This window comes from Talaromyces stipitatus, genomic scaffold (assembly GCF_000003125.1).
Source record: "Talaromyces stipitatus ATCC 10500 scf_1105507295527 genomic scaffold, whole genome shotgun sequence".
Classification (NCBI taxonomy): domain Eukaryota; kingdom Fungi; phylum Ascomycota; class Eurotiomycetes; order Eurotiales; family Trichocomaceae; genus Talaromyces; species Talaromyces stipitatus.
The window spans coordinates 2340176-2355321 of NW_002990114.1; the positions used below are offsets into that span (position 1 = coordinate 2340176).

The window sequence follows — 15146 nt, forward strand, 5'->3', positions numbered from 1 at the left end:
CAATGGCGAATTGTTTCTTGCAGAGATCGGATGTGGGCCCGGATATAGACAGCTTTCGGATAGCTGCACGGTTTACTTTCTACCTCCAACATAGCACTTGACTGTGTAAATGTTATTGTTTAATTATGATTCAAACAGTGAAAAACGCCTGAGCGTCGACCCGGAACAGTATATATATAGGGGTATAATACAGAATAGAAAAGGTTGAAAACAACTTATTCATCATGACGGTGGATAACTCATAAAAATCGTATCAAGAAGAAAGATAAAGATATCGCAAATGCTAAGATCGAACGATATGACTATAATGCCCAGGTACTTTCATTTGACATTTCTCACAATCAGCTCGATAGCCCATTGAGAAGCTGATTTTCTCGCGTCTGGGTGCTGTGACTGGTGCACGTTTCGACATTGGCTCGGCTATAGCTGTTGATGCAGGTATACCATTGGTCTCTGTCTCTGCAGAGGGTATATGAGTGGGAAATCCTAGCTTTTGCCCTGGAACTCGTAGGAATATGTTTGATGGTGGATCGTCACCGTCGACATCCATGGAAGAAGGAGAATCAGGAAAGTCATTTTGATCACCGGCTTCTTTGGATATATTATTTGTAGGCTCGGCCTCGGAAAGAATGTCACCGGCTTCGCTAATGGGGCTTGGTAACCGCCGCCGTCGCCACCAGTTCGACTCGTTTGTATTCTGCAAGGGAAGCGCAGGAGCTGCACTGGTAATATCTGCAGATGGAACGGACATTAACTCCGTGTTCATGTTCAATGTGAAATGGCTATATATCGGCGTAGATGTGCGGCCTCCACTGATAGTCAAGGATTGGTTGATCAAGTGATGAGGAATTGGCGACGGTTGGAGGTGATTCGAGACAGCCTTTGTTCTTACACTAAGAGGCCAGGGCGATAGATTGTCACCATTTGGGAGTGGTGACGGCGGCACCATATCGACGTCCATGGCGGTATCCAGGGTCAGAGTTGGTGGGCGGCGGGCCTGCAGGGATGAATGTGACGGTTGCTTTTTTTCTTCGCGCCATTGAAGAAACGGCTCCGGGAGGATATCTTCGAAGGTTATATTGCTGCCGATTTCTGTTGATGGTTCGGTGGGTTGCAGGGGAGGCGAAAGAGTAGGATTGCTGAAAGGGAACCGTGCGGACGGAAATGAGGTAGATATTGCATTCGGGTTCTGATCAACACGCGATTTCTATAAAGACACAATGTTAGTCTTCCATCTCACGACCTCATCCAGTCTAAAACTACGAACCTTGTATCCATAGCCGAATGGACTCAAATCATCCTCCTCTCTCGACCTTTTTGCAAGAACAGAAGACATAGCGTCAATTTTAGCCGTTTGAAAATGTTTTCTTTCGTGTTACTTCCTTCGAACAATTCTATAGCCGGAAACACAGTTGTTTTGTTTGTTCATCAACGCCGTAGAGGTTTTGGGCCAGGTTAAATAACATTCAATGCGGCCGAGGCGGGATGTTAGAGATGATGGCGAAAACCGACATGAGACAGATAAAATGCATGGACGAAAAGTCTTTCGCCAGCCTCAGCCTCGGATTAACAAGATGAAAGGCAGGCTATTCTTCAGGGACAGTTGGTTGTGGAAGCAAAGCTGTTAGACGTTGGTTTCAGATGGAAGATGGTGATCAAAATAGAGTCTAGCTTCGTTCAGGCTTCCCACTGGTTGGTGCGGCGAGCTACTAAGTTCTTAGCGGCGGCAACAGAGCTTTCTTATCGCTTATCAAGGTGAAGGTCAATATATACACATTGTTCGGGCATTGCAGATTGTCAAATAGATCCTAAATATTATTAGTATGCGTTAATTAGAGTGTTTATCTATCTGCAGCTCTACGATGTCCTGCTCAGTGTGTATCTGAGACGAGTCCTACTGTAGTCTATTCACTGTATCGGCTTAACCGGACTCCGAACCCGGAATATTAGAGCAACATCCCTGTGCTTAGTAGAACTCCTTCACCGGCATCGTTGTCCCAACACGTGCCACTGGCGAAATAAGCAACTGCACGATCTGCTTTGCTCTAGAATTTGTATATAGTATACACATGTCAGCATATCATCTCGACTGTCGGTCTTGGGCCCGACGGATTTTACGAAGGAACCCAACCACCGGCACAAATTGTACTGGCCTCGTCGAAAGCCCATACTGCGTACTAGTACACTTCTACGTGGCCTACACTGGAACCGTGCTCAACTGAATCGAGCACCATGCCATCAAAGCTACGACAATAGGAGATGGGGCAACGACAGCGTCACCTATCCAAGTGCAGCCCATACAAACGCGGCGCTAGTTCCACATGTTCACCTGTGGCCCAAGTAAGTCGTCAAGCATTCAGAAGTGGGACTCGAGAGTCGACCTGTCAAATGTGTTATCAGCGAAGTGAAAGTGTTCGACTCCGGAATCCTACTTCGATCTTCTCAATCAAGATATTATTCTTGATCCGCAAGATTTTCATTCACGAGTTTCCATTGGCGAACCGTTTAGTCCGGGCTGAAATGGATATCGCTCGATTGCCAGCCGTGCATGTTTCCATCGACTATAGGGGGAAAGATTTTGCGGCATGTTATACGGATGAATCCCATCCCTGTATATGAAGTCATTCACAGCTTTGTCTAGACAAGTGCATTGCATAGGTGGCGCACCACAAGACAACCCGGGTACGATTAACGCGGGTCTCTCGGCGACAGGTCGCTCACACCAGCCCAGTGTATCATGCACTTTCGCAATGCACTTTTCCAAGCAACTCTCGTGGGTCACCCGTTTCGTTAGTGAAGTGTAAAAGCTCAGCTTTACAGACCGTACTGTTTTGGGTAATGCTGCTAGAACGGCAATCAGGCCGTCCACTTCCACTAGGATACCTGAGAGACCCAAATGCCGTAAATACTTCCACTTCTCAAGTGGTAGAATTGTTTGTAAAGGGATGAGATTTCGCTCGGTATCTTCGATAATACCAGAGACATGGTAATAGTCCGCTCTCACATTCAAACTGAAATGCTTCAGATCTAATGCCTCGGCCAAAGCACGCCGGAGATCCACTACGGAAGGATGACCATGCATCGTCAAAATATTGTCCATCAGCCAGAAGAGCCAGGTTCAGGCGACTGAATCCTGGTCTTCGCAGTAGGGTCACGGAGTCATCGTACTCTTTGCATGGCTCATCAAATATACGGCAGCTGAGATCGGTTTGGAGCGAGTAGACATCGACAACAAGCTTGGAGATATTATGATCCTGCAGGATGGCGAGTTCGCTAGTGGTCACGCAGAAACCCCGCCATCTTTCCTTTTCTTCCTTATTCCATAGGTGCAAAATATAAGGCTCACCTGACTTGTCGGTCAGCTGGGGCCATGTCCGTAGATTTATGATAATGATTGTGATTTTGCGAAGTGCAGAAAAGCGCTTGACTCCGTACCTTAAGAGCTTCGGCATCTGCATTAGCACGTATTACGACTTTCTGTTGCTGTACAAGCCGCTGATAGTAACTCCATGACACATCAGTAGCGGGTCGGGATTCCGATCCTCAAGCGGCATATTCCATAACTCATAAATCAGGTCACGGCATTCTATATTTCAAGCAAACAACCGAAAGACTGAATTAGGTACGCCTTCAGGCGTGGGCTGTACGTCGTTTTGTAAATGCAAATCATCTGCCATGAAGTTGTCGAGTAACAAGTCTATCACTAACACGGATTGTCCCGAGATCATCGGGAAGTCGTCCCAGATAATTTCGACGGCGTTGCGACGATAGTTTTCGTAGTCTGTAACTGCGAGACACACTTCAATGTTTAGTGGATTTGCTGATAAGAACACCCTGTTCAGATGCAGCTGCGGATCTGGCTAAACTTCTTGCATGTTAGGCGAGCTCTTGATGTCGCGGTTAAGCAGGTAGGAGACCGCTTCAATGAAGAGTCCCACAGGTAGATGACTCAGCGATGAGCCATAGCTGTTATGTGCTGACATTGGTCCAGACAGCTATGTGTAAGTCACGCCGGATATTGCAGTCTGAAGTCTGTTGTTGATATTGACGACGTTGTCTTCTCTTCCATTTCAATATTCCCCTTATTCCTAATCTCATATATCTGCTCTCTGATTGGCTGGAAAGCAATGAGTCATCGTCGATTTTCTGCCATTAAAAACTCACCGCCCGCCCGCCGCACCGGAGCAGTGTGGCCTAATCCGGAGCCTGTGATTGGACAATGGAGCTGTTTCATCATGTGAGAATTGTTGCCCGCGCCGAAAGCGGGGCATAGAAAATATTTAAAATACTCAGAGACGATCTGTCGTTCAAGGGATTTGGCTCTTTGGAAACAGTTGATAGACACAGTTTCTCCGTTGAGCAAAGGAGCCATTCTCTAGATTCACCATCAAGGGTGCTGTTCAATTTTCCAGGTATGTGAATGCATGATCGGACATCCTGGCCCCGGAATGATGACATGTCTCGTATCTAAAATGGTGGCATTACTACCTGGGATGTCGAGTTGACTTTTTATGAGTCATTCAAGCTGATCTTTCTTTAAAAGCAGATACGGCTACTCCTTTATTTTTGTAGCAACGTCGAGTTCATTGTATATTTTCAGACTTGTTTAGTTTTACATCAATTACAAGATGCCCCTTGTCAAAGCCAAAACAGATCAGAACGACGATACCCGCGGTATGCTTCTCACTGAGCTAATTAGAAAGCGAGTAGAGCTAATAGGAATTAGTCCTGGGTTATGATCCCCTTCTCTCTCCTCACTACCTCCAGACTCAAATTCCCTCTGTGAGTCATCCAAACATCTAGCAATTGACAAGACTATGGCTAATGAATATAGCCCGCTACATCAGTCGAGACAGTCAAGTCAGGACGAAATCAAGCCATTGAAATCATTGAACAGCGCGACGATCGTCTCCTTGTCGTTGTCGGACCATGCTCAATCCATGACCCCGAAGCCGCCATCGAATACGCCCACCGCCTGAAAGCACTGTCCGACAAACTCGCCGGTGACCTATGTATTATCATGCGCGCCTACCTCGAGAAACCCCGTACAACAGTTGGATGGAAGGGACTTGTCAACGACCCAGACATCAACGAATCCTTCAACATCAACAAGGGACTACAAGTCTCCCGCAAGTTGTACGCAGACCTGACCAGTCTCGGCATACCAATTGCCAGCGAAATGCTTGATACCATTTCCCCCCAGTACCTTGCCGATTTGATCTCCGTGGGCGCCATTGGTGCACGCACCACTGAATCCCAACTCCATCGTGAGTTGGCTTCTGGTCTCAGTTTCCCCATCGGATACAAGAACGGCACAGACGGTAACCTAGGTGTTGCCATTGACGCTATCGGCGCCGCTTCGCATCCTCACCATTTCCTTGGTGTGACTAAAGAAGGTCTCGCAGCCATTACCAAGACAACCGGTAATGAGCACGGCTTCGTGATCCTCCGCGGCGGCACAAAGGGGACCAACTATGACCGGGAAAGCATTAAAGCTGGACGCGAGGCTCTACGAGCCCGCAAGCAACGCGAAATCATGATGGTGGATTGTTCACACGGAAATTCGAAGAAGGACCATCGTAATCAACCTCTCGTCGCGAAGGAGGTTGCTGACCAACTTCGCGAGGGTGAAAGTGCGATTATCGGTGTGATGATTGAGTCGAATATCAATGAAGGCAATCAAAAGGTTCCTCCCGAGGGCCCGTCTGGTCTCAAGAAGGGTGTTAGTATTACTGATGCCTGTATTGATTGGGAGACGACTGTGGTCGTACTTGAGGATTTGGCTGATGCTGTTCGTGCACGTCGTGCTACGAACAAGAGCAAGACCAATGGAAGTGCCTAGTCTTGCTAAAAGTGTATTTCTTTTCTATAAAAGGCTAAGCAATGCTAGCTATTGTGATGTATGATCCATGAAAATGAATGACTCTACCCTCATCTATACAAAATATTCTCGTATATAAAAATACTAAACTTATGAGATTGTATATATGTACATCTATTAGTTACCTACCTATATACCTCAATGAGCATAACTCGGCAAGTATACCATCACATCCTCAACATCCCAGGAATAATACAACAATAGAAAAACAAAAATGCAAAACGCCGAATGTGAATAGATCTAGTCCAACCCAACTAATGTCAGATGAATACAAGCTGTCAGGCAAGAGCGAAGTGTTCAGTCAATAATACATTCTTTTGATGAATCAGAAGGAGAAAAAGGAATCATCGTCCCCAGATCCAGCTCGTCCAGCTTTTAACGGATTGTTTGGCTGTCGTCTCAGCGTTCATGGCCAATACATCTAATGACCCAGGTTGCTGTGTCGACGCCGCATGCTTCTGGGCGGATTCAGCTTTCTTCGCATTCACGGCTTCCAATATCCCGAACGAAGTCGTCTGCTGCTCGCTCGCAGTCTTATTATTTATCAACTCACTAACCGCCGCCGTCGTGCCTGCACCGCTTGCAGTAGATACAGATGCATCCGAAACATCCTCCTTCTTCAACCCATCAAACAAAAACCGTTTCGCCCGATTCCACAATTTCTGTTCATCAGCCTCTTTCCTCTTCTGCTTTTCGATTTCGCCGATTTTCTCGTTGCGGAGAATCTCGAGTTGTTCGGGAGTTGCTGTTCCCTTGACGTATGCTTCGCGCGCGGCTTGGAGGTCTTGTAGTTGTCTGTCGAGCCAGAGTTCGCGTTGACGGCGATTCCACATTGTAAGGGATACGACGGAGTAGAGTGTCAGAGCGCCGCAGACGCCTTCTTCAATTAGCATTTGCCCTAGAGGTTGGAGAAGGGACAGGACGAACCGGAAGCAGTGATGAGGGTATATATCATCACCTTGTGAGCACTATTAGCCACCCTCCGACCCTTTTCAATTATCCTATCGAATGCATTCCCGTTCTGCGCAAGTCTGGCGGCGCGCGCTTGAGCACGGAGACGCTCAACTTTCTCTCTTGGTGTTTCGCCGGACGGTGATGAGGATGCGTTCTGATTATTGGGAGAAGTATAGGATACTGAAGATGGCGATGTGGGCGAAGTTGTTGATTGTTTATTCGATTTCAAGGATTCTGGAAGTTGGTATGGAGCTTTGGAGCTGACGTACGGCCCTGTGGCCGTGAAGCGAGTTGCGTCGGCTGCTGAGCGAGACATTGCGCCGTAATGACACTTTGTGTCGGGAACTGGAGGGGAGAAATGAAGCGAGACGCTTTTTATGGGCTCATCAAGCGTGGGAATGATGAACTGATGTAGACGAGGTCCGTCGGTCCGCCTGGAAATTTTTAGAGGTCGTCGACTTGACGGGTCTTGGCCAATTAGATCGACTGTCTCCGGATCTGACCCACTCTATATCAACATCTGACATCGGATTTCTAAACGTACCTACACAACTTCTACAGCATCATATCAGTAGGAAAGTAGCCATGTCATCGTCAAATCCAGACCTCTCGTCAGTCCTCAGGACGTTATCTGCGTTCGCCAACCCGGCATCAACACCACCACCTCAACAGCCACAACATCATAAAAGACCTACCCATACAACCTCAACCTCCCCTCAAAGGCCAACCCCGAGTCTAAACCCCGAACTCCCCCCACCATCAGCCATAACAACCTGGCCCTCAGCCCTAAAACATGTCATGCACCTCACAAGCCAAAACAAAGACCTCTCTGTCCGCATCCAACACCTCATCAAATCACAACGAGATCATGAGCGAACATGGTGGAAGGCGCGGGAAGCGTTGATTGCGAAACAAGCCTCAAGAGAAGAGAAGAAGAGGAGGCTTGAGGAGGTTCTGTTCGTTTTTATCCCTTCTTTCATTCAGGTTCTGGGTGTATATGTACTGATAGCGGGATAGGAAATCTGTTGGTGCTGCTGGTGCAGGTACTCCTACGAGTACTAATGAGAATTCATCTGTACGTCTATCTGTGTCATGCCGATATAAGCATTGTAGATACTAATAGAGAGGAAAAAGGAAGATAACGCCTCCGAACTCAAAGCGTACGACTCAAAAGTTTATCAAGCATCGCTCGACATGTCGCGATCCATGGAGACGGAATTGCGCAGATTGGGCGTTCCGTTCTTCTGTATTGATCGGAGTTTAGTTCTTGAAGATTATGAAGGGAAGGGGAAAGGAAAAGAAAGAACAGAAGGGGAGTCAAGATCGACGACGTTAGACTGTAATAAGACATCGAAGATATCGAGTAAGGAGTTAGAGGCGTTGAAGAAGAGGGTTTTGGATTTACTGGTTGATTTGTGTTCATGATTTGACTAGGTTGAAAGGAAACTTAGTAGAAGATGAAAGATTTTATTCTCAGACTCCAATCTATGCAGATAGACAGACAACCAAAAGTCATGTCTGATGAACGCATACAATAGGCTAGCTTGTTTGACAGTATCAGAATGAAACGGCAAGAAATGGAGATCAAGATGTGTATGTGCATGAAGAATGGGACCCCATTACAATGTCGGAAGATAGTAAGTAGCATATAAAATCTTATGAGTAAAATAGAAACCCCATTCCAAACACCGCCGCCCTATGCAAGGAAAAGGATCGAAAAGAAACGAAAAAAAAAAAAAAGAAAAAAGAAATCATCGCAATGGTTAACGTGACAAGATCAGGGACTCCCGCTCTGTAACGGCAATTGCAACTGCTACTGCAGCGCCAAAAATGGCGCTCTCATGAGCAAGTTCCAAGGTGATTGAAGGATTGTCTTCGGCTTGAGTGCCTGCGTCGGCGCTCTCCCGCGTCAGAATGTCGAGGTATGATTGACACCGGTCACGGAAGCCGGGGTATTTGTTAATCACGCTCCCGTCGCAGGCAATACTCAAAGTCTTGGTGGGTTGCTCCAACTCCGTAACGGTGACCTCCTGTGGCTCAATCTTCTTGACGGCTTCGGTCATCGAGCCAACCGGAAACTCAGCCTCATTACGCAAACACCACATGCTATAGATGGCAGTAGACAAGTAACCGGCAGACCGGTTTGACACGCATTTGCAGACGTGTTTGATGAACTTGAGGTCCTCTACTGTTGGCGTAGCAGAGAAAGTGTGATTCTTCTGTAAGAGAGCTGCAGATGGAGCTAGTGATGGAGAAGTGTCGCCTTCGATAAATGCAACAATCGCCGTGTCTAACGAATACGGCTCCTTCATCGAATGAGGCAAATCACCACCAAACAATGACGCTGTCTCAACAGCTTCAACAATAATCAATCGCACAATCTCGCCGAGATAGCGACCGGTAATCATATATTCCAAGGGCTGGAAGTCTGGACGCAAATGAGTGCGGTTTAGGTAATCATCCCACCGTGTCATCGGAAGCACACCTCCACCAAACATACTCAATTCGGTGTTGATAATGACATGTTTCGCGCGATCAAACCAACCAGGAGGCCTGGCGCCAAACTTGGCGAGACCGATCTCATGAACAGGAAAGTGAACAGCCGCATTCGTACCGGTCCCCAGAATAAGCGACATGCGAGTCTTGGGGTCGACGTAAGCACGTGTCAGCAGAGTAGCAGAGCTATCGTTTACAATAGCATCCATGCGAACATTCAACGAACGCTTCTGGCACGAAGACACAATCAGACCGCCTAGTTCTTGTCCCAGTACCGAGTCCGAACAGCGGAACCCTTTACCCATTCCCTGAATATTTCCACTGCTGGCGGATGTCTGATCCACAGGAAATGACCACGACAGTCCAATTGACAAGGGAGCCTCTTCCCGGCCGTATTTCGCGTCTACTCCAGTCAAGAATTTATCAATACGCTCTGCCATCCAGTCGAAAAAATCTGTACCCTGCAACGCCTTGACATCTTCATCAATGACCATCGACGTCGAGCTAACAATTTTCATGCCGTGTTCTCTACCACTCAACTCAATTAGGGCAACACGGAAAGTCGACCCGCCCACATCCAATGCTAGGAAAGTGCCCGTTTCTTTACCCGTAGGTAAAGCATGGTTGTACGACGGAAGCATGCAGGAAGGGTTCGATTGCAAGCATGACCGGAGCTGATCTTTGATCCTGGCGGACATGGCTAGCATATTCTGAATGTCTAGGTGTGCATTGAACAGCCGATCAACTTCCTGCGCCAATTCGTCGAGCGAGCGACGTCGCTTCCGACCATGACCGTATACAGAACGCTGTCGACGAGAGGAAGTTTCCCCAAAGAGGGCGGATTCGAGGGCAGCGACTAGGTTATGGAAGAGCTCCTGCATGCGATGCAGTACCTTAACGAGCGACGATGTCATGTTGACGGGGGCGAGAGGATATTCTTCGTTCGTGGGAGAATCGTGACGAACGCGAGCACCCGGCACCTGTTTCCTCTGAGCAAGCTGTTAAGCCTGCTCAAAGGAAAGAGGTGGTTAGTTGTACGTATAAAGGGTTGGAGACTATGAGGGAGCGGGTCGCCGTGATATGAGGGGAAGGACAAGTAGATATTCGCGACGAGAGAGAGAGAGAGGAAGATCGAAAAATAAAATCAATTGTCCCTTGATTGGGTTCTCCTGCTAGGGTAGTTATAGACTTGTTTTTATTTTTGCAAGTGGTATTCTGCTCCGGGAACCAGCCAGGTATGGAATGTTGTTACTCCAATTCCGGGGAGTAGATGGAGAATCCCGACAGCGGAGCGGGATGTCTAAGTAGTCAAAAGATAAGGGGACTGATAGACAATTAAGGGGGGACGGACGGAGAAAAGAGACAGGGAGAAAAGAGAGACGAAAGAAAGTAAGGAGAGAAGAAGTTGTTTATGGAGAAAAGAGTGGTAACGAACGAGTCAAGGTGGTAGTAACATTTCTTAGTATGTATGACGGGGTGAGGTAGCAATGGCCGATCTGCTAGTGGTGCTAACCCGATTCGGCTGACTCAACATCGACAGTCATGTATGTCGTGTTTCTTATGAATCTGAAATGATGAACAGTAGATTGAGAATTGGATGGCAAGTGTTCAGAGAGTAGTAGATACCAGGTAGGACTGCTATCTTTGTGATCAACCCGCAACGTTGTCATACAAGTGTTAAGAGGCTGCGACTGCGACTCGTCTATGGACCCGTGGCCTCTAACATGGTGTGAATGACAGTGGTTCCAGCAAATGTCACGGGACCAACAGGCGAATGCTTCATCTGGATCCGTACGTACGTATATGATGGCGATACTGAAGGCATTGAACGTTACAGCTCTGAGGTTGTAGATGGTAGCTGTGGTATAGCAGCTGTAGTACTGTACAACGCGTCAGTTGGCTGGATGGACTATTTCTATCCAGTCAGTTACTCCTGAGATATTATATCATATCAAACCGACAATAATGATACCATATTCATGCGTAGATTCATATTCGTCTCGTCCAATATCACCAGATTCTCGCATCTGATTGGCTGCTGGTCGATACATTTGAGAATAATGCACTAGTCCGTAAAGAGACTAACACGAAGCATCTGATTGGCTGATTGGGCGGTGTAACACAGCCAAACAAAGATGTGGAGCTCTGCATGGCATCGTTGCTCTCATTTTCCTCTGGATAAGGTGGACAGGTGCCCATCTATGCCATCTATGGCCATAAATGTTATGTACCACGTTGTTGCTATGAGCCGATATCAGCTCGTTATTCGTGATTGATGGCCAGGGCTAACCCTAACGATCTCCCGCAGCTTCCTCTTTCAACGTCGCATTCGATCTCCAGTTTCAATCGGCTTCTCCACAGCGACCCAGACCCTCGCAAGTACAAGACGCTACTCAAAATTGAAGACGATTAAGCTAACTACCATAGTAAGGACGATAGAGCTGATTCAGCTAAATAGAGGTCTACTACTCCAACTAGGAATATCGACGCATGACTTTTCTTCGGTCAGCATCTGATCTTTCTATTTTCTTCCCTCGGCGAATAACGGATCAAAGAATAACGACAATAGTGAGTATAACAGCTTGAGACAGTTACATCTACTACTATGCCACTGCCAGAAACATGCCAAGGCTTGCCGCGTGGTTGACACCTATTCAAGCCAGGAGTGGCTACAGACAGAGCTAGGTTCTGATAGAGTTACATCTAGCATCTTAGCAAGTCTATTTGGTTAGTCATCTGGTGAAAATAGACGACCCTGAAACATGAAACATTGGACAATGAGTAACTTGGGGCCTCATTCCGAGCTGTAAGGGGTGTTTGATATTATCGTTACAATCAGATTACCATCATACCCAAGACACACTGACTCAACAGGACCCCGATAGTAATTTGTATTTAGATTACGCATACAAACTGTGTATAGAGACTGTACGGTAACGGTATTTAACGTACGTAGCAGCTTGTAAGATGTAACAGTTGCAACGGCCAGAACCGCTATCTGGCCAATCAGAGTCCATACAGCCACATGCTTATCACTTCTTATCGCGATCGATAAGCTTCGATATGTTGCTACTGTTTGGACATATTTAACGAGACTACTGTTCCATAAGAACGAATAATAATGACTGCTACACAGATTACCGACCAGATCATAACGACATCCGGTCGGACTATTTCACAATACAAGAGTAACTTGGCCTCAACCGGTGTACAACGACATGCAGCTTACACACCACCTTATGCGACAACTGGCAACTTAGTTAGTCCAAATAGTTAGTACATAGTACATACACAGTACGTGCTCTCAAACAACCCGAGACATTACTATGGACATTGATATAACCGACAATCACACTCTCTGCAGATGGTGTCTGATGATCATTGAAGATCACATTGAGGCCCCTTTCTGCAATTGACACATACAATAATCTCGGAGCAATAGTATTCGCCGGTCGCCAATACTGGGATATTGTTCAAGGTGCAGAGTGCATGGTGCACCGCATTACTGATACAACAACGATACAACACGGCAACCTCATGACCCAGGCTAGCCCTAGCCCTAGCCCTAAGCGGATGCATTTACTGCGACATACGATGACTCTCAACAATTACTTCTATACATGGATTAATAACTATTAGTATTTATCATATTGGGAAACTCTTCTTATGAAAAGGTACTGGACCAGGTTTACCAAACAATGAATCAGCATGCATCACCATGATGTCAATCGACATCACTCGCCATATATAAGCCTGACTTGGCGGAATAAATATCGATACAGATTCTGTACATATCTGCCTTGTATATATATACAACACAATCTACATCAAGAAACACACCAAAATGTCTGTCGAACGAGTCAAAGACAGAAAAGACGAAGAAATCCATGAAGGCGACCATGTCTGGACACGATATCGTGGCGGTGTCCGAGAGGGAGAGGTACATACCCTATTCTTCTCATATGCTTTTAACTCCATATGAGAACTTATTACTAATTTGTTCAATAACAAAGGTCCAGAAAATCGTCATGGATGAACACGAAGCTCGACAGGAAGAAGTAGCCAATCCGCCCAAGGTATTTAAGTCTCTTCTTTCCTTTTATCAGTCTTCTAAGCAAAGGTGCTAATAGAGGGTAATGGATGCAGGTTATCTTCATAGATCAGCACGGCGATCGAGTTGCGCATAATCCGACGACTTTATCCAAGACGTCTGCGTCGTGATGTATCCGAGGTGTTGTTCGGAAAAGATGTAGGCGGGCAGTTGTATAACAAAGAAAACAACAATGAATTTGTACAACTACGCTAAGGACTATGAAAGAAAGTATACTGGCGATATAAAGTTGTTCTAAATAGGCCGGGAATTTGTTTTTCTTTCTTTGTTGTGCAACAGAAAGCTCTCCTAGTCGTGAGCTCGCTGTATTTAGGTACCGAATTGCTACTTTCTTCTTTCTTACTCTACTTCGAACCCGAGATCTATGCTTGTACGATGTTCTATATTTACAGTTGGATCTATAGATTCATCATGCTTGATTCCATCAGACGCGCGTTCAAGTCAATGGTTGGAGGTCATGAGGACATATACGCCTTGGATCATGCTTCCACCAATGTGACCCTGCCCCCAGAGCACATGTGGATGAATATGGGCTACTGGAAGGTACATAGAATGTAATAACCAGCTATTCTTAAGTGTGAGCACCCCTGATTTCGTTTCCAGGATGCAAAGTCATTTCCCGATGCATGTGAAGCTCTTCTCGAACAAGTCCTGATTGCAGCCGGGCTGCTAAATGAGGACAAGAGCCCGGTGGATGCAGGCACACTACTTGACTCAACGGAAGTCCAATCGAAGCTGGAGCAAGGGCGGCATGCGACCTTCAAACTAGTCGACGTCGGACTTGGGTGCGGCGATCAATTATTGTACTTGACAGGAAGCTTCACCGGTCGACAAATACCTATTTCAAATACGACGAGAAACAAACACCAATTTCCCTCTTTGACTCATACGTGGGAATCAAAATCACACCAGCTCAAGTAGATGTTGCCCGAAATCGTCTCGAAACACCTCCCAATAGCAAGCCTACGTCTCCTACAGGGTGGACGCCAAATGTACAGGTCTTTGCGACGGATGCTGGTCAGCCCGCTTCCTGGGATCACGCACTCAAGGAAGCCATCTTTTGCGCAGAGTTGAATCCATATACTGCTCCACCGAATGCAAAGGAACATACATGGCTGCCGGGTCTGGATACTGTTTACCACCTCAGACCATCTCATATACATTTCTGGAAAAAGATTCGTCTGCGTTTAATGTGTCTGGCTGCAGGGATCCCTTACGCGAATCTCATGACAAAAGAGGAGTAAGAGCGCATGCTAATCAATGTCGGTTATTCGAAAGAAAATATCTACTTGGAGGACCTTTCCGGGCATACTGTCGCAGGTTGTACGGGATTCTTACGAGAGAAAGAGGCTGAATTAAACAAGTGGAGTATGACGATGGGAAGATTGAAAACCCCGGGAAAACTCTTTGACTGGTAGGCTAAAACTGGCGTGATTAGAGGCTATGTGGTGATGGCTCGTATATGATGAATATTGACGGTAGCTCATATTTCTCCACGGATAATGAGAGTCGGTACTTGTCCCACTATCCAGGGTATCTTTCCTCGCGAAGCCACGAACCTCACGTCCGAATGTAGCCCACCTGAATTATTTAAATTGGCACACTTTCCATGTAGTGGTGTAACTTGAAACTGTTGTATTCAAAAGTTGCTTTTCCCTGTTCCTGAGCCAATTCCATTATCAACTCCCCTCGTCAAACTCTCAA

At 46.6% G+C, this 15146-nt stretch overlaps 7 protein-coding genes across 7 annotated transcripts, besides 2 other annotated features; 4 read left to right on the forward strand and 3 right to left on the reverse strand.

The window, feature by feature from the left end:
- Nucleotides 1-283: 283 nt before the first annotated feature.
- TSTA_089070 (uncharacterized protein) lies at nucleotides 284-1336 on the reverse strand (the record flags this gene model as incomplete). The annotated part of the gene is made up of 2 exons (XM_002478589.1): nucleotides 284-1207; nucleotides 1268-1336. 2 exons carry the CDS (start codon nucleotides 1334-1336, stop codon nucleotides 284-286), a joined length of 993 nt encoding a protein of 330 aa, XP_002478634.1.
- A 3292-nt stretch (nucleotides 1337-4628) lies between these two features.
- Nucleotides 4629-5842, forward strand: TSTA_089080 (phospho-2-dehydro-3-deoxyheptonate aldolase; the record flags this gene model as incomplete). Its single annotated transcript, XM_002478590.1, has 3 exons — nucleotides 4629-4674; nucleotides 4727-4782; nucleotides 4835-5842. 3 exons carry the CDS (start codon nucleotides 4629-4631, stop codon nucleotides 5840-5842), a joined length of 1110 nt encoding a protein of 369 aa, XP_002478635.1.
- Nucleotides 5843-6225: 383 nt separating this feature from the next.
- On the reverse strand, nucleotides 6226-7151 carry TSTA_089090 (uncharacterized protein; the record flags this gene model as incomplete). Its single annotated transcript, XM_002478591.1, has 2 exons — nucleotides 6226-6758; nucleotides 6809-7151. The coding sequence occupies 2 exons, from the start codon at nucleotides 7149-7151 to the stop codon at nucleotides 6226-6228; spliced, it is 876 nt and encodes a 291-aa protein (XP_002478636.1).
- Nucleotides 7152-7420: 269 nt separating this feature from the next.
- On the forward strand, nucleotides 7421-8260 carry TSTA_089100 (uncharacterized protein; the record flags this gene model as incomplete). The annotated part of the gene is made up of 2 exons (XM_002478592.1): nucleotides 7421-7826; nucleotides 7959-8260. The coding sequence occupies 2 exons, from the start codon at nucleotides 7421-7423 to the stop codon at nucleotides 8258-8260; spliced, it is 708 nt and encodes a 235-aa protein (XP_002478637.1).
- A 277-nt stretch (nucleotides 8261-8537) lies between these two features.
- Nucleotides 8538-8585: a sequence feature (A-rich).
- Nucleotides 8586-8598: 13 nt separating this feature from the next.
- On the reverse strand, nucleotides 8599-10245 carry TSTA_089110 (hexokinase, putative; the record flags this gene model as incomplete). The annotated part of the gene is made up of 2 exons (XM_002478593.1): nucleotides 8599-9263; nucleotides 9321-10245. 2 exons carry the CDS (start codon nucleotides 10243-10245, stop codon nucleotides 8599-8601), a joined length of 1590 nt encoding a protein of 529 aa, XP_002478638.1.
- A 2633-nt stretch (nucleotides 10246-12878) lies between these two features.
- Nucleotides 12879-12899: a microsatellite.
- A 276-nt stretch (nucleotides 12900-13175) lies between these two features.
- On the forward strand, nucleotides 13176-13552 carry TSTA_089120 (uncharacterized protein; the record flags this gene model as incomplete). Its single annotated transcript, XM_002478594.1, has 3 exons — nucleotides 13176-13271; nucleotides 13345-13407; nucleotides 13478-13552. 3 exons carry the CDS (start codon nucleotides 13176-13178, stop codon nucleotides 13550-13552), a joined length of 234 nt encoding a protein of 77 aa, XP_002478639.1.
- A 301-nt stretch (nucleotides 13553-13853) lies between these two features.
- Nucleotides 13854-14686, forward strand: TSTA_089130 (uncharacterized protein; the record flags this gene model as incomplete). Its single annotated transcript, XM_002478595.1, has 3 exons — nucleotides 13854-13985; nucleotides 14046-14227; nucleotides 14257-14686. 3 exons carry the CDS (start codon nucleotides 13854-13856, stop codon nucleotides 14684-14686), a joined length of 744 nt encoding a protein of 247 aa, XP_002478640.1.
- Nucleotides 14687-15146: the final 460 nt, after the last annotated feature.